General features: G+C 34.8%; 1 protein-coding gene across 1 annotated transcript in view; it reads left to right on the plus strand.

The window, feature by feature from the left end:
* CNTNAP2 (contactin associated protein 2) overlaps positions 1 to 19,264 on the plus strand; it is a 2,632,466-nt gene that overhangs the window by 2,157,265 nt on the left and 455,937 nt on the right. Inside the window, exon 15 of the mRNA XM_031941247.1 lies at positions 239 to 366. Coding sequence (XP_031797107.1) covers positions 239 to 366 — 128 coding nt within the window. The remainder of the gene's footprint in view (positions 1 to 238; positions 367 to 19,264) is intronic.

Here is a 19,264-nt window from a genome sequence, read left to right on the forward strand (position 1 = left end):
AGCTTCTGGGAAACTGAATATTATTTGGGGACATATGCGGTTAACCCAGCTCATGTTTTTAACTTGTTTCTTTTTCTTTTCTTTTTCTTTTCCCCCCTTTCTTTTCCGTCCTTCTTTTCCTTCCTTCCTTCCTTCCTTCTTTCCTTCCTTCCTTCCTTCCTTCCTTCCTTCCTTCATTCCTTCCTTCCTTCTTTCCTTTCTTTTTCTTTCTTTGTTTCTTTTTGTTTTTTTGATTCAGGAGAAAGGATGTTGGCTTATTATCCTACAAAGATCATTTGCCTGTCAGCCAGGTGGTAGTTGGTGATATTGACCGACCTGGTTCTGAAGCCAAACTGACTGTGGGTCCAGTACGCTGCCAAGGAGACCGTAAGTTGGTTAAGTAGCTGCTTGGCAAATGCTTTCTTCTTATGCCTCGCAGCTCTATATTTCTAGGCTTTTCAGGATACCTTGAAATATGGGTATACTCTTATCCTCGAGTTCTGCTGGAAACCTCATAAGTCAGTTCCCTCACAGAGCCAATGAAGGACTGAATAGATATGTAGGGTATAGGGAGATGGCCATAAAATCTCTAGTACAGGGGCCCAGATTTTGGGCATAAAATATGCCTATTAATCTTCCTTGTATTGTATATGTAGCAACTTTGACTACCTTAGTTTATGGTGATATAAATAGCATAAATGCAGCACTCTACAGCTGTGATGCCATTGAGGGCTGCTGTTAATACCATTAGCGGCACTATTTATACCATCATAAACTAAGTTTATGGTGGTATAAATAGCAGCATTATGGCTTAATGTATCATTGCAAACTTGGATTATGGCCATGTAAAGTTTGACATTATTGCTATCAAATTTCATCATCATCAACACTTGATGATACCTTGTAAACCAAAGATTGTTTCTTTAACTGTCTCTGCTTTCAGGATTAGCAGTGCAAAAAAGGAATTGGGGGCTCCTTCTTGTGCCCTAAGTGGGAGGGTTGGGAGTTAAAATGATGTAAGTCCTGCCTAATTAAGGCTACCATTAGGAATTAACATTCTTTGATACCTTTCACTGTGCTTTATATGCAATAGGAGAGAAAGGATGAAAAGGATTACTTTAGGGAATCCAAAAGGAGTGTCCTGAGCATACCTTTCCCTTCAGCATATGCCTGTGAAACAATTTTTTTTTTTTTTGAGACCAGGTTTCCCTTAGTGGCCTAGGCTAGATATGCTGTTGTATATGATGCTTGATCCTTCTACTTCCAGTCTGGGTCAATTTGTTTCCTCTAAAGAATCCTGTTAGTCCTTCTTTCATCTTAAGGGTTTTACCATATTGGTGCTAGACTTAGTGCAATTCAGAACTCCAGAACTCAAGCAATCCTGATCTCAAGCTTCCCCAATATTGGCAATTACAAAAATGTGTCGCTGGTTCATGTGACCCCACTGTCTGTTGGGAGTTACAGGCATGGGAAATCTTAACCAGGTCCCTAAACTGGACATAAGGAGACCTAGGCTTTGTTTCTTTTATGAATGATTAGCCAAAAGACCTCAGGCAAGCCTCTCCATTTTCTCAGCTGTGGCCAATGAAACACTGATTGCTTGCTATGTTACTCACAGAGAGGTAAGGATAAAAATGTCTTACTGGATTCCTCCTAAAAGAGTCTTTTTAAAAGGACATAATTCCTATTTCTGTAAATTATGGTAGAGTTAGAATGACTCAGTACTATATTTTCATATGTGCTCAGAGAGATTTCTCAAGGAAGAGAGTGACATTGATTTGAGAGCTTATAATAGCTCTGGAGGCATTGGAAGCCAACTATTGCAACCTTAGTCTGAATCCAAACATATATATTTTGGGCCGAATTGGTAAGGTGATAGTACCATTGTATTCTGTCCTAGTAGATTACATCTAAATTTCCATATTCCTTTCTGGGAACTACAATTTGGGAAGAATAATAAGTTGGAGACAATCTAGAGGGCAAACAGGATGGTCCCAAGTTCTGTTAAAGTTCTGTGTCATGACCTGGCAATATTTTGCTTGAAGAAAAGACTTAAGGAGCTCCTAATTGGAATCTTTAAGTCCTTGAGTGGTTAAAATATAGAAAAGAAATTTGACTACTTCTACTTGATCCCAAAGGATAGAATGGTAAAATTTAGTAAAGTAGTTAATAAACATTGACCCAACACCTACTTTGTACCCACTACTATGGACATGGGACACAAAGGTAAGTGACATAAGGAGATATTTCCCAATAATTAGATCAGTCTAAATGTGGAATATCCTGCCCCAGAAAAAAGTGGATTATATCCCTTACTGAAGCTAAGATTGGATGACTTATTTACTGGATGTCAGAGAAGGAATTTCTTTCCCAATACTAATTAGACTCTTTGGCCTCTGAAATATCTTCCAACTCATTTGAAAAGTTCCTAATGAAAAAGAGAGATGCTATTTAAGACTATTGTTCCTTCCTTCCATTCAGATATAGGGTTAGGAAATTTTTTTTCCTGCCAAGAGCGATTTGGCTATTTATAACATCAATCACAGACCTAACAAAATTATCAATTTTTAGAACTCAAGCACTGGGAAGTTGTGGTACCCAGCTTTCAGTTCATCATCACCTGTGGTTTACCTTAACCCCTGGTTTTTAGAACAAGACAAAAGGCAACCTTTTAAAATTTATGTGACCTGGAACAGACATTGTGCTTTTGCAAGCATATAATATGATGGTATCACCTTTGCATACTAAGGCAGGTACTAGGAACTATTTCTTGAGAGAAAGGGTTTATTCAGGGAAAAAAAATTAGTCTGCTATCCAAATAAATAAAGGCAAAGTAGGGCCTTTACAAATACCAAATGTAATTGAACTGTAAATTAAATTCACATTCATTTGGAGGTATTTGTGAATACCTTTGTCCAAGATGAAAATATGATGAATATACACTTCATAGAGCTAGACATATCTGGATCATTTATAGACACATGATGGCTGAGATGGATTTTTGCGCATGGCATATAGTCACTAGTTTCATTGCTTTATAATGTATATTGATATAGCAAACTAGCAGGTTTCTCATATATATTTTCTAGTTTTGAGATTAGCTTCTAAATAGATGATTATTACCTAACAAGTTGTTAATAAAAATTGAATAATTCTAAAGATCTTCATTACTATTCTTGAATATAAGAATAGCACATGTATTTTGTGACACATATTTGTATATCTATCTATATACACATAAGTAGAAATGTGTATATACATAGACAAACACACTTTTAAAAATTAAGGCCATTCTTCTTTTTCTACTAAACACACCCTAAACTCTTTTCCCTCTAGAAGATACCAATTGGTCAATAAACATATAGGAATCACTTAATATGTACCCAGCAGTGTGGTAAATATATTTTTTAAAAAGCAGAAAATAGTCCATTCTGCAGAAGCTCATGCTCGAGTGAAGGAAGATAACATGTCACTAACTGTGTAAAAAAGTATACACACACACACACACACACACATACACGATAAATTGGAAATAATTTCAGGGGGAACACATTGTCATTAAAGACTACTGAGAAAGGATTCTTTGGCTGAGAAGTGAAGAAGGCAAAAAAGTTAGGAGGCAGAGATGATGAGGAGAGAGAGTTCCAGTTACAAGTGGTAGTCACTGAAAATGTTCTGGGTTTGGAGATGGAGTATCTTGTGTGAGAACAGTCAGAAGGAGCCTGGCAAGAAGACAAGTGTCACAAGATCAGCAGAGTATGTAGAAGAAAAGTATGTATGCAAAGTTAGGAAAGGTCCAGGTAAAGAAGACCTTAAAATCCAAAAAAGGAGTTTGATCTTAGACGTAATAGAAAACTACTGTACTGAGAGGAAATATACAGCACTGAAACACAAAGTGGACAAAGTCCTCTTTAATCCCAAGTAAATTTGTATATAGGAAGGAGATATTAGTATGGTTAAAAACCTTCATTGTAGTCCTAGCTCTTGTATGGTCCAAATTTCTGTTTTTGGTCACTGTCTCAGGGATTTAGTTTTCTGACAAATAATTTTAAGGTTCCTTCTAGTTCTAATAACTTACATTCTGTCATTTGTCAGAGTGGATAGAGTGGTGAGGCTGGAGTTAGGAAGCTTCTGACACTTATTAATTATGTGAATTTGCCTAGGTTTCCTCAACAGTAAAATGGGGATATTAAACACCACCTAAGTAGCAGGATTGTTGTGCGGGTCACAGGAAATATTTGTCAAAAGGACTAAGTACAGTGCCTGACACAGAAAGTTTATAAATGCTTATTCTTTTCCTTTCCCTTACCCTTCCTCATACCTCTCCTCTAGCTTTATAGCCTAAAGTGAATGTCACAAAGATGGTCTCATGAATACTTTTCAAAGTGTAACAGGACATTTTGTTGTTTCTGGGGTTAACTTTCCTTGATATTAACTAAGCCTCTGATGTCCAAATTGACAATAAAAGGAAAAAATTCTAGTTAGAAATGATTCTTTCTATGTTCATATGTATAAGAGACTACAGAAGCCATAGTATAATGATTTAAGACCCCAATTCTGTCCTAGAGTCCTGAAGAATGAAACAATTTGGGGGGCTCTGCCCAACCGTTTCAATGGTTTTGGTTGATTTCATCATGCCTGCTGAGTTTCATTTTTAGTTTGATTCATCTGAACCCATGGACCCTTATAATCAAAATGCTGAGGCAAATCAGTGAGTTCCACTCAGGTCGGCTGCACTTCCCATATAGCATTGTGACATCAGCGTGCCCTTGCTTTTCTTTGCAACCAGGTTCAAATGGAAACCTCAAATCTAAATGAAACTGAAAGGAGGGCTAGCTGTGGAAGGTTAGTAGAGATAAAAAGTCAGGTGAAATACAAAGTCCCTTCTTAGACAAAACATACTTATCAAATAATAAACAAAAGAGCTATTTGAAGGATGAGGTAGTCTGATTTGCCCAAAAAAATAGCATTCTTGCAGGAACTAGGTAAGCTCAAATGTATTGATGGGGATTTCATGGGGATTCTTTTGCTATTAAGGAAATCAGGTGACCACAACTATCAGAGCTGGAAGAAGGCTCGATGAACTCTAGATGAGGTTTGAGGATTGTACTCTCAGTGTCTTACCTTTGAATAGAAATTCTAAACCCCAACTCCAATATGTGGAATTTTACTAATAACAAAAAAACTACCAGTACATTATGGGGAGCCAAATTTTCTAAAATTAAATATATATTTGTAAAAAGTTTTATCAAAAAGTTGCACCCTCTGTTTTCCTTACTTCTCAGCTTAATTCTGACAGCTAATAATTTCAAATAGTAAATATTCAGTAGCTATAAAAAAAGTAATACATGACAGGTTGCAGCTTTAGTCTCCAAAGTATGATTCATTTCTATCAGTACATTATCTGTCTGTGGGAGCCTTGAAGAACCAACTTGAATTAAAATAGGCAAAGATTCTGGTTCATTGACAACTGATTGGGAGACTTATGCCTGAAAAACACAGTTTTGGAAAGCAAGCATTTTTAAACAAAGTTGAACAGAATTAGGTCAGGAAAACAGTCAAAACTATATCAAAAATTACTATATGCTTACTATCCATATATATGTTATATGGATATATATATATATGGATATGCATATATCCATACACACACACACACACACACACACACACACACACACACATATATATATATATATATATATATATATATATATATATATTAGGATAGACTGGAGTAGAAAGACACAATTAAAAGGTGGGAGGTAATGAAGACCTGCAAAAAGATGTTAAGTCTAAGTGGAGAGGTGCTGAAGTGTGGGGTGAGGAAGAATGAAGAGTTCAGTATAATATCAGGATCATGAAGCTGGGAAGCTAGAAGATCAATGCCCAAATGCATTGCACAATGCAATTCCACAAAAATAAGGACATTATAAAAAGAAACGATTCAAATGGAAAGATATTGAATTACATTTTAGACATATTGTGTTTATGACATCTCTAGGACATCTAGTTTGAAGTGTCTTGATAGGCAGTTGGTGACTTGGGACTAAAGTTCAAAGAAGAAACAAGGATGTAATGATCTAGGGACAACTACATGGAGAAGAAAATTAAACCCATGAGAGTTGAGATTATCAATAGAACGATTATAAAGGGGAATACCCACAGTTAGAAAAACTAGAAAGCCTATATGAAAGAAGTTTTCCTTGACTGAAAAGCACCAGTAGACAAAATCCTAGTTTCACAGAGTTATCAATATGCAAATTCCATTACTCAGGATTTTTGAGGCAAGTATAAAAAAACTGTCAAAGCAGTTCAAGGAAGATTGATTCAAAGGTCACAGATAAAACATGATGTAGAAAGACTAAAGAAAGGAAAGGGGAATTCTATATGCATCCAAACCATACCAGAGTAATTTGCTTTGGGAATTTAATCACAATCAATTATTTTCGATAACACCTTTGGTGTGCCAGGTATTGTGTTAAGTCCTAGAGATATAAAGAAAAAAAGTGAAGTTGTCCTTCATCTTAAGGAGTTAACATTCTACACATTTTCTCACACATAAAGGGGGATAAAAGGGATTATATTATTTGTGAAGTTACAATAAGAATAAAACTATTCATAATTTTAATGTTCTGGTAACCATAGCCAGTCCTTGTGTCATCTCCCAGAAGAGGTAGGATTAGTCTTAAAGGAGGAGAGAAGGGGAGGGTGGTTTTTTTAATAGACCATAATTTGATAATGCTAAATCTAGAAAGGACTTTACAGTCATCTAGTCCACACTCTTCTTTTTCCAAAATAGGAAACTGAGACTGAGGAAAGTTAAATGATTTATCTCTATGAGCAGCAAGCCTCAGAGAAGTGATGGCTCCTTTCTGCTGCCAACCCAGCAATCATATTCACCTTGTAACTGTTTACTACTTTTCCACTAAAGTAGTTAGGTAGTAAATTGGATAAAGCACACAACCTGGAGTCAGGAAGATCTGGTTCAAATCCAGTCTCAAACATTTACTAGCTATGTGACCCTGGATAAGTCACTTAACTCTGTATCATTTCTGTAGCTATAAAAAAGAGAGAAATGACAAACCATTCCTGTATCTTTGCCAAGAAAACTTGAAAAATAGGGTCCCAAAGTCTGAAACAACTAAATAACCTTCCAATAAATATACTTTTTTTTCCAGCAATGTCAGTCTGACAAATTCTCAAATTGGTTCTCTTCCTGGGAATTTAGGAACTAGGCAACCAGTATGTTTATTGCTGAGAAGATATCACTATGTAATGCATCATGAAATGTTCCCATATGAAAATGGGGGTTATAGTATAAAAGAAGATTCTCAACCAGGTTCTGAAATTCAGAAAGAAAATAGGTAGGTAGATAATAACAAGGATACAAATGAAGTCAGATAGTTGGGATGAACCTCAAAAGAGAAAGTAAAAGAGTTATAGTGACAGATGGAGGGTCTAGAAGAAGTATTGAGAACAAAGAATATGGCATCTCATTTCTTCTGAATGTTCAAGGACTTGAGAGAAGGCACAACATTGTAAAGATCTTTCAGGGTTGCAGACTTTCCCAGAGGACCAAGTTTCTGTAAAAGAAAGTGTGAAAAGATATTAAAGATGAAGAAGAATTTTAATGTTCTGTAGATGCTTCTAGGTGGAAAAGAAAATCAGAAGAGGAAATATATAGGAAAGTGATCGGACTGAGTTTGCTAAAGATAAGAATAAGAGAAGAGAGTTGAAGAAAGAGGCTTTGGTTCTAAATGCTTCATGAAGTACAAATTTTCTAGCCATTGATATCAGTTGGTTTTTAATATGTTACAGGAAACTGTGATGATGACTGTTGGTAACGGGCCAGTATTTCCTTTCAAAACACAAAACACTTGAGAATGGGAAGAGAGAGAGTGACATTCCTGTGAGCTCATTCCTGAGGTGTGGGTCCCCAGATTTTGGATTGAACTCACCCCTAGATCCAGCCTAGTAGTTACAGCCCAAAATAATAAGTGAGTATCCATTCCTTGAGAATACAATCAGTTAGCCGACCTGATAGACCTTGGTATATACATCCACACTGTATCGAAGGCCCTGTTCTGAAGAGTATTAGAACTTTGTCAGAGGCTTTCTGATATCAGCTATAGCCCCCTGTTAAAGCCAAAAACAGGAGATGGAAACTCAGAGACTCTTAAACTTTACAAACTAGAGGTTAAATTGTGGATTATGTAGCTTATTCCAATGCAAAGAATATGTAGCTTTTGTCAATATAGGAACTCCATCCACTGATTGAGCTTGCTGACCATCTAAAATTATGCAATAGTTCATAAGAGTTTCCTTGACCAAAAGATTCATTATACTGCAATAAGCCTGTTGATAAGACCCTCCAAAATCATCCAGGCAACAAATAGACAGTTCAAGATTAAAACTGCTGGAGGCCTTTCCAACATAGTAGAACATCTAGAGCTGGTGCTTCACTGATACAGTGATAGCCTTTGAGAAGCAAGGATCGCTTTTTAAATCATGTTGAGGCATTAGAATAGAATCAAACACACCTTCTCCTCATCTTGTAAAATCTTTGAGAGGAAAATTATTTCTTTCTTTGAATCTTTATCCTTATTGGTAAGTACAGTGCCTGGGAAGGTAATAAGTGCTTAGTGAGAGATTGGTAAATGTTACCATCTAATATAATCAGTAAAAAAATTTAAATTTAGAGAAATGAAAGGGACATGTAAGCTTCTCTGAAGAACACACTGAAAATTCATGAAGTGACATCATAGATTATAAAGAATTGTAGATTTGTAATCAGAGGTCTTGAGTTCAAAGATTGCTTCTCTCTTACTACTTGTGTGATACTACAAACATCATTTAACTTCTCCAAATTTCAGTTTTTTTATCTGTAAAATGAGGTTTTGGCAAGACATTTTGTAAATCCTGCATAATTCTAAAGCAGTGAATTCAAGATCTTTTTTAACATAAGCATTTATTCTTGGCAAGGTTCAATAATCAAGAAAGCTATTGAACCACAAAGAGAAAGCTTTGGAATGGATCTCTAGTCTTGGCACCTTTTAATAATCTGTGAGAGAAGCAATAATATAATATTAGAAGGCTCAATTTTACACCCTACTGTGATACCAGCCATCTGGAAAGCCCTATAGATAATTCACAACAGCAGGGATTGGGATTTTGAGAGCAGAAAATTGCTTACTTTTAATTGCTACCTTTACTTTTCTCAGCTTTGGATGTTTTTTGGTTGGTGGTATAAAAGAAAAAAGCAAAGAGATTTATGAGAGGGGAACCATTAACCTGGATTCCTTTTATTTAATGCTAGAGTCCCATTTCAACTTCTACAGGCACCTGAACAGCTGCGAAGCAGCAGGAACCCTAAGGATAAGTAGAAAGCATAATATTAGAGTGCCACAGCCAAAACTGATTCCTACCATGGGGTCGAGCATTCTAGGGCATGTCTGAGGTCATTCCCAATTAGAAAAGCAGCAATTTGTGGAAAACGAGAACAAATCTTTTTTGGTTTGTGACTTCAAAGTTGTGCCTCAGGCAAAAAGTTATTTTAACCCAGGACTCCATTAACTATATTTGGTGACCCAACTCTGAAAATTCACTTTGTTGTGAGTATAACAGTTGTTAAACTTAAAAGATGTATCTGTTTTGCAGTATGCCTACTTCTCCTTTATGAAATTGATTCCATCAGTTATTTCCTGAAATGAGATCATTTGAATTTTTTTTTAATAAGCTTCCATTGTAAATGACTAAAATATCAGGTTGATATTCATCATTTAGATTTAGCTCTCATCTCTGCAACTTACTGATAATGAGACTTTTAAAAAATCATTCTATTCTTTGAAGACTCACTTTCTTCATCTGTAAAATGAATAAGGTGTATGGGATGGCTTTCTATGATCCCTTCCACCTCTTAAGTCCTATGATGTTTGAGAGTTCTTCAAAAGAAGAACATCCTATATAAAAAACCAGTGGGATTGTGGATATAGTATATATTGGTGATTGTTATATTTTTTAGTACATAAACTAATCACAAAAATGTTTAAATAAAATTATCTGATTCAGAACTTGGTTGATTCATTCCAAGATCATTTATCTAACTGCTGTCATTTTGTGAATTGAGTTACAGAAACTCAGTTAAATTCAAAAATGTTTAATTGAACACCTGCTATTTGTTCTTCAGTGTGTTCAGCATTGCAAGGATATGAGAATTACAATTATCTATATATTCAAGAGTGTTTAAAGTTCCTGTTTACATGAAAATTTCACTCTATTTTGGAAATTAGGTGAAAAAGAGATATATAGCACTAGTTGGGAAGTTGGGATAGGAATAATGGCTAAAGAAACAAGCAGTTGTGGTTGTCTTCTGGAAAACTTCCATTGCTCCCTTTCTTGGGATTCTTTTTTTTTTTCTTTAATCCCCTACCCATTTCAAAGGAAGGTAAATTTTGTCTTAGTGTCAGCAGTGGTAGCAATAGAGAAATTACCTTGCTCACTGATTGGTATACTTGATGTTTCTTTAGAAGTAAAATTACTCAGGGGAATAATGTGGACAAGCTATAGACATCAAGATCCAGGATGGTGATGGCCCTTGGGTTCATATTGTGTAAGAATCTGTTCATAGGAATTAGCAATATTTAACTGAGGCAAGAAAAAAACTAAGTCTCTTCAAGTATTTGGGAGGATTTTGTATATGAAAGAGTTAGGCCTGTTCCTTTAGATCTCAGAATTGGCAGAAATGGATAGATGTTATAAAGAGATAATTAGAGTTAATATCAGAGGAAAAAAGCTTTTAAATAATTTACTTCAGGAAGTATTTGGTCTCTTCTCATGTAAAATGAGAGGGTTGGATGAGGTTGGTATTTAGACAAAGTCTGGGTAACAGGTGGGTTGTAAAAGAGAATCTCTTATGAATTGGACTAGATGGCTTCTATGACACTTTTCAATTCTGTAATTCTATTTAATAACGCCCACATCCCATTTTCTTTTCTTCTCTTCTTGTATTAACTGAAACCCTACCTTTCATACTAACATCATGACATTTTATATTTTTGAGTTCCTTGAACTTTATTTGGAAAATCCTTAGGAATCATACTTTGATGCACCCCTGGTCTGTTTGCACCGTTCCAAGCATTCAGAATATAGGAATGTCAGTCTAGAGTCAGAAGAAAATTTGGAAGTCATCTCATCAAACCTCTACATTATGCATAGGAGGAAGGAAGCCCAAAGAGTTAGCCAGTGTAATTTAGCCAAACTCACACAGGTAGTAAGTGATAGAGTTGAGTTTCAAATGTAGACTCCCTAATTCTAAATACAGTATTCTTTCCACTGAACTGCAGTTACAAAAAGGAAAAACACAGACTATTATTTGAATATTAGCACTGCTATCATCTAAACAGTACAATTCCTATGGTTTCATAGAACTTGACAGAATCCACAGATATGGAACTGGGAAAATCTTATAAGATTCTTTTCCTATATATTGGTTTGCTTTTCCATTTTTTTTCCTCTTCTTCATCTTTTTCTTTTTGTTTCTTAAATAATTTTAACGGATATATTTCTGGGAGAGGAATAGGAGATGCAAGGGGGGAAAGATGATATAAGAAGATATTAATAAAAATAAATCAAAATTTCAAAATAAAAAAAGAGTGTTGGATTGTGTATCAAGAGAAATGAGTTCTAGTACCAGCTTTAATCTTAATTTTCCTTGTGACTTTGACAAAAATGCTCAGCCTCAAAAAAAAAAAAATGCTCAGCCTCTCTGAGTTTGTGTTCTCATCTATAAAATGAAATGGGACTAAATTTTTCTTTTTCTTTCTGAATCTAAAATATATCTGTAAAAAATCTGTGTATTTGATTAGATGGGATAAATTGTAAGCATTCTTGTTATTTAAAAAAAAACATTTTCACTCATATTTGCTGTCCTATAGTCACAATATGTAGCTTTATTATTTTTTCTATTGTAGAGTATATTGTGTTATACACTGAACAAATAAAGACGTTACTAAGCTATTTCAACTATATTTTCACTATACAATTACAAAATGCTGAAGCTAAAAGGGACATTAAAGATCATCTGGAACAACCTTTCTCCATTTAAAAACTGAGTATATACATACATGTTTAGATAGCTAGACAGACAGGCAGATAGATCATAGAAAGATGATATATATATACACACATAAATATTTATTTTTCTTTTTTATTTTAATAATGACTTTTAATTTATCTAGCAGTGAGATCTTTAGGTCCAAGAATATAGACATTTTATTTTTGTGTGTATTTAAAAAAATGTTTTGCACTCTTACTGTGTTCTTGTGCTAGAGAGGGATTCAAAGGAAGCAAATGACAAGGTCTCTGCCTTTAAAGAGATTATAATAGAGTTGGAAAGACAAGACATAAACCTGAGCAAAGTTAAATAATGATAAAAGATTTAAATAACATTTCAAAACAACAATAGGAAGGATGTCACAAGGCAGTCCATGATTAATTGCCCAATGAATTGAGCAGACAATAATTGCTATAGGAGCTTGGAGGAGGCAAGCATCACCTCATTTATATGCCAGGCTATTTTTAATCCCAACAGAGGTTTTGCCTATTTATTCATCACATAGCAAAAATGAAAATTATAACTCTTTTGTTGCTTGAAATTCCCTTGAATGAGATGTTTATCTTAAAATTAAACTCAGAAGAAAAGTTCCTTTGCTTAGTGTTGAGATTTTCCACATCATTTCAAAATTAAGATGCACAAGAAGCCCAAAATCTACAGAGCCATTGTTTAAGCTAAATTAGATTAACCTTTCTCCACTACCCCCCTGCCCTTCCCAACTCAGGTGGAGCTCTCTCCACTTTTGTTTACCCAAGTCTCAAGGTTATCTCTGTCAAAATTGCAATTAGTCTGTACTTCAGACCTATTGTTAGGGTACTATGCTGAGAGCTATAAACTACCTCACTCTGGCATAATTAAAACAATGTTCCAGTTCACCTATTTTATGATACCTACTTGGCTTTTCATAAAGCATCTTTTCACAACTCTGACTGTGTTCAGACCTTTGAAACTGTAGCATTTTACCAAGAAGGAAAGTGAATGTTTCAGTCTTTCAAATAAGTCAAAAGTTCTGTTACTATAAAAGTTATTATGTTACAGCAAAAAGGAAGAAGTCTTTCATCATATGGTACTCTAATAAAAAAATAACTTGAATTTCTGTACCATCATGTGGTTTTACAAAACACTTTCCTCTAAATCTATGAGGTAGGCAATAAAAGGTTCATAGTCTTCATTGTTAATTGCTTTTTTTCCATCCTTGCTCTCAAGAAGCTTACATTCTAGGTAGCGAATACAAACGTACAAAATGGATTAAGGATTAGAGAGGAAGTTTCTAATAAGGTGGAGGACCATAGAAGGCTTTCTATAGAAGATGATAGAGGTGAATCCTGAAGGAAGTGAAGGATCTTAAAAGATTTAGCATCCTAGGTATAAGAGACATAGAGATGGAAGATGGGGTGTCATGTTCAAGGAATAGCTAAGAGACCATTAGATTATTGGTATGAAAATAAAATTTTAAGACAGGAAAGAGAAGGGGCAGTTTGAAATGAACTTTGAATAGTACACAAAGGACTTTATATATGATCCATTAAATTGTGAGATTCTCAAGGGCAAGGATTATCTTTAGGCTTTATTTGTATCCCCAGCACTTAGCATAATGCTTAGAAGATAGTAAGTATTTGATAAATTGTTGTCATCTCACTAGAGGGAATAAGATCACATTAGAGTATATTGATAGAAAGATCAGGACAATATGCTAGATAAACTCTTTAAAAATAACTTTTTTGATTATGTGAAAGATAGAATAGAAAAATGACCTACATGATAAGTTTTCCAGTTCAAAGCCCTGTGATCCTATTTGTGAGTAAGATGTGATTCCTACCATCAAGAGATCTTGATGCAATCTACTAACTTGGACACAGGTTTCAGAAAATAGCTGGGTATAGTAAGGAGATTCTTTGAGAGACAGACAATGTGGCTTAAAAAGGACCAAAGTTGAAGTTACAGGACTTAGATTTAGATCCTGGCCACTTACCAATTGCATCACTAATGTCAATCTCCCCTCTCTGAATATCTTTCCCCATCTATAAAATGGAAAGATAATTGAACTACTTATCTTATACAGTTGCTATGAGGACAGTACTTTATTAACTTTTATAATTTTTATAAATTTGAACTATTGTTATGAATGTTAGACAGTAGTTTCCTTTGTGGGCTGTCATGAAGCTTCAGGCCATGAAACACCATGGTCTTGGAAGAAATGACAATGAATATTCACACAATGATCAGTGGACCTCTCATAGTGGATGTGAAGAAATTGCAACAGATTGCCAATGAAGAACTTCAAAGATTAAATAATATAATTTATTTTTTTTAATTAAATAAAATAAATTAATTAATTAATTAAATAAATAAGGAGGATAGGATGTTATCAGGGAATAAAAAGCAGCTGGTCAAGTTGTAAGGTCTCCATTGGTGAACTCACAGAGTTAGAAGAAAATAAGAAGCCCCAGAATGTTGAGTGAATCCCAGGTAGCGAATTTGTGGTAAAATGGACAAAAAATATTTAGAATGAGTAGGAATGGATAGGTTGCATGATGCATCATAGTAGAGAACAGCTTCTTTGATAAGATCAAAGATCCATTAAGTGTTTTATATTTCCCTTACAGAAAACTGAAATCTCTCATATGATCAGGAGAGCTAGAGCAATTCATATTATTCAGAGGGGAGGCTCAGTTTCCACCATGACTTTTAAGGAATATTCCCTCTTATGAGTTCAAATCACCATAAAAGATAAGTGTCTCCTTATTCAAGCAATCTTAAGTTCCATATCCAGGTCAATTAGTCAGTCACTCAACAAGCATTTTATTAGGAGCTTTAAGTATTTTATTTAGTAACAAATGTATCCTGAGAATTCAGTATATTTTTTCTTTGATGCCATCAGTTCAAGCCCAAATCACTTGTGTTTCTTACAACTCATGGGTTCCAGTGAATGGTTTAGCATCCCCATTCCATTGAACCATTTATCATCAATTAGCTTTCAGAAAGGAATATTTTAAAATATAGGTTTAACAAAAGTACAAAGTTTTCATCCAGCACTTTAGGAACTCATCCTTCCATGTCCCACCTCAATCTCTGGGAAGAATAAGCCCACACTTAGATTAGTTGCTACATTACTTTGTTCCCACAAAGTTCATCTCCAAAATGTCCTTATTGCTGGATGATTCTTCTCAGCTCTTCCCAGCCTGAGTTTTATAGGTCACTCTCAAAATTTACTTTTTCTTCTTCTACTGGGAGCATTACACCAACCTATTTTCAGGATCTTCACCTAACTTTACAGCAAAAAGAAATAAAAATAAAGTCCATATTTTTATGTTATCCAGGGTATGCAAGATAGGGAGTGGTAGAGGAGTTTTGCCTTACCTAATTCTTTGATAGTTGTCTTGATTCAGAGAGAAGAAAAATCCATATAACAAAAAGGAATCTAAGAGAGCAACTGAATCACCTGGACAGGTGTGCTGTGGCTTTAGGTGCCTCATTATAGAACAAGCTATGATGGTGGGGAGTCAGTTTCATAGGGCACAGAGAAGTCTGGACATATCCCAGAGTGCCAGATCATGAAGAAGAGCAATCAGGTTTCTAAGGTCAGTGCCTTGCCTCCATCTCTTCCTTTAGAAAAGTACAAGTTTCTTTACAGCTCAATAAGCAAGTGTCCATTTGGCTCCATAGTTGCCTGAGCAAGGCATTTCTTACCTTATTTAAATGCAGGAAGTTAATTGACTTGAAAATTATTTCTGTAATTCTTGTGACCCATGCCTTAGATACTGAGTCTAATGCAGATGCTGTAAATTGCCCCCAATTAATTAATGTCATGGAGTGGGTGGACTTGGGCCTTTTAAAATGAATTTTTTCATTTATATGAAATAAGATGCAAATTACAATGAGTTTAATGCCTAGTATTTCAATGGGAATGCATTATTGGTTCTAATCTTAAATGTAGGCACAGACTCTTATATTTTCTACTTTGTTTTTTCCCCATTCCCAACTTGACTAAAAAGCATGTAACTTTGCTGCAGAATGTGGAAAGGCTGTGAGATTTATCTAATGCTTGGAAGAAATTCCTACCACTGAAAGAGAACACAGCCACGCTTGTAACTTCAGATCATAGAATCAAGAGCTAGAAGGCCATGCACCACAATCTCTATTTTTTTTAAGCAAATTAGAATATTGAGGCCTAAGGAAGGTCACACAAGGAGTCAGTAGTAGGTCTGGAATTGTAACTTAGGTTTTCTGGCCTCTGAATCTGGCCAGATTTTTTATTATGCCATGCTGCTTCCCACATATTCTTAAAGAGTCGTTTGAAGAACAGAGGCTAAATGATTTTATAATAGCCTGAATCAGGATTTGAAGTAGGTATTCCTCATGCTTAGTCCCTATTGCTGCATCTCTATGCTCTAGTATTACTTGTTACTGAGTCATTTCAGTCTTACCCAATTCCTCATGACCATTTGCAGGGGGGGAAGGGGGAAGGGTTCTTTGCAAAGATCTTAGAGTGTTTTATCATTTCCTTCTTCAACTCATTTTACAAGTGTATTTGTTTACAAAACACTTACATTTTTCAAGGGAAGAAATTGAGGCAAACAGGATGAATTGAATTGCCCAGAATTACCAGTACTTTTGCCAATATTGGAGAACAGATATGGAGGAAGATGAGTCTTACTAACTTCAGGTCTAGCATTATGTTCACTTAGTCACCCAGCTACCCCACTTCTCCCCGTTAACATTTGTCTATAAAAACTTAAACCTTTGTCACTTATTTTTTCTCTTCATGGAAAGCAAGCCATTTTAGTAATATGCTTTAAGATCCTAGAATAGGATTATGATTTCTTTGATTGCAGAAGACTGTGGGAGAGGAACTTATTTTTTCTGTATATTTCATCACATTCCCCACAACTTAAGAGTCTTCAATAGTTATTTAGAACAGAGATGTCAAACATGTAGCACCCATGAGGTCCACAAAATTCCTAAGTATGATGTGAATCAGGTGAATATGTCATTGGAAAATATTTAACAAAATAAAGAAAAATACAGTACAACATAGATAATGTTAATATGTAGTTTTTCAAGTCAGCATACAGCCCTGCAGGGATACATTTCTAGTTCATTATTAGACTACTTATCTAAAGCCCTTAGAGGTGTAAGAAAAGTGTTTTATTGTTTTGAACCCAGTCCCATCACTAGGAGATGAAATTTATTTAACCATTAACTCAGGATCCAGGCTGTGCTGACCAGAAACAAGAAAACTAACACTGATGCAAAACATTCCTCACTTTCTCACTCAATATCTTAATCAGTCTATTTCTTGTCTTATCTGAAAACATTACCACCTCTATGCTAGCCAATCAATTAATGTTTCCTTGTTCCTTTGTTTAATCCTATATAATGTATAATTTAAATATATCAATCAGAAGTCAACTGTCCCTTTTTCAACTTTCCCCTCTACTAGACAACTTAAATGGTTTTTTTTATAAATTATTTCAATTTTGTTGAAATTTTGTTGTTTTGTTTTCAGCCTAACAAATGTTAAGTGATCGACCCAAGATCACATAGCCAGTATTTGTCAGAGGTAGGAGTTAAATAATGGTTTTCCTGTTTGGGAGGCCTCCTCTCTATCAATTTTAGCACACTGCCCCTTTAGTGACAGCATAATCTCCATGTTTGAATGAAACTTGTAAAAAGGAGTAAACAAAATTAGATGTATAGCAACACTTACAACATTGTATGTCATTACCTTATAGCTTCCTTTCAAGATGTTAAAAAATTCCCCTTTTAATCCCTCAAACTGTCATGAAATATATGTTTATTTGTTGGAATTCGTGGAGTTAATAGTTCCAAAATTAACACCAGATTTTTCTTCTACTGGTTACTTGATGATTTACATAGCTCTTTATGATTCACACTAAAGGGAGTTGCCTGTATCCTGAGCATCCATAGAAAATAAGATAGCACCTCTCTCACCTTCAAGTCAAGAGGTAGTAAAGCAAAGTTTATTGCCTCAGTCTTTTGATCCAGGAGGTAAAACAAACTATTGATCCTAGTTTAGGGTTTAGATTGTGGTGTTTCCCATTTCAAATCGATCACTTCCCAAAGCAGTTTTAGACTCAGACTTTGTCTTAGTTCACTGGAAGTCAATTAATTAATTTTGAGATAGTAGTAAGAACACATTTTACAAGAAAGAGCTAAATTCAGAATAGTTCAATTCCTAGATTTAAAAAAATAATAATTTTTGCTATGATTGTTAGCTTTGAGAGCATTGTTGATTTCAATAAGTCAGTCTTGATTGATTTGGTTTAAGAAAAGTTAATCTGGCCCTTTTTTTCTTGAAAATATATAAATTTTATTGGTGGTTTATTTTTTTTTAATTATAGTAATTTCCTGCCATCCTCCTCTAAATTCCAAATTAACCCTTATTTATCACAAGGAAAAATAATCATGCAAAAATAAACCCTAACTCCATCCCTCTACCCAAAGAAAGAAGGTAAATTTCATTGTCTATGCTCCAGGACCAAGATGGGTCATTATAATTATTCAGAATTCATCTTCCTTTCAGTGACTCTTATTTATGTTATTGTAATCATGTAATTCATTTTCCTGGTTTGCTAACTTCACTCTGCATCATTACACACAAATCTTCCCATTTCCCCCACCCTGAATTCATCATATTCATTATTGGGTGAAGAGAAAAATATTCCAATACATTAAAATTTCTTCAGCAGTTTCCTAATTATTAGATAGCCATATGAATTCGATTTTTCTTTTTTGCTGCCAAGGAAAAGTGCTGCTATAAATATTTAGACATATATGGATGACTCCTCTGAGAATAACATATGGTATGTCTCTTAGATTATCTTCTAAGATTATCAGTTACAGAATATGAAAGTTGAAATGAACCCACCCCAGTCCATTTTTTTAGAGAAATTAAACAACTTACCCAAAATATTAGAGCTTGTCTTCTGCTTCTTCTCTTCACTTTCTCTCTTTTTACAAATGTGTTGTTATTCATTTGTTTCAGTCAAGTCCAACTCTTTGTGACCTCATTTAGAGTTTACATTCTCACAAATTCTTACTTTTCCTTAGCACATCTTCTTTCTTCTCCCTCTCTTTTTATAGAACCATTTTGTACCTCTAGATGAAACTGTCTTTCTTCCTCAACTATAAGCACTAAGAAATACT

Source organism: Sarcophilus harrisii, chromosome 5, assembly GCF_902635505.1.
Source record: "Sarcophilus harrisii chromosome 5, mSarHar1.11, whole genome shotgun sequence".
In the NCBI taxonomy this organism is placed as follows: Eukaryota; Metazoa; Chordata; class Mammalia; order Dasyuromorphia; family Dasyuridae; genus Sarcophilus; species Sarcophilus harrisii.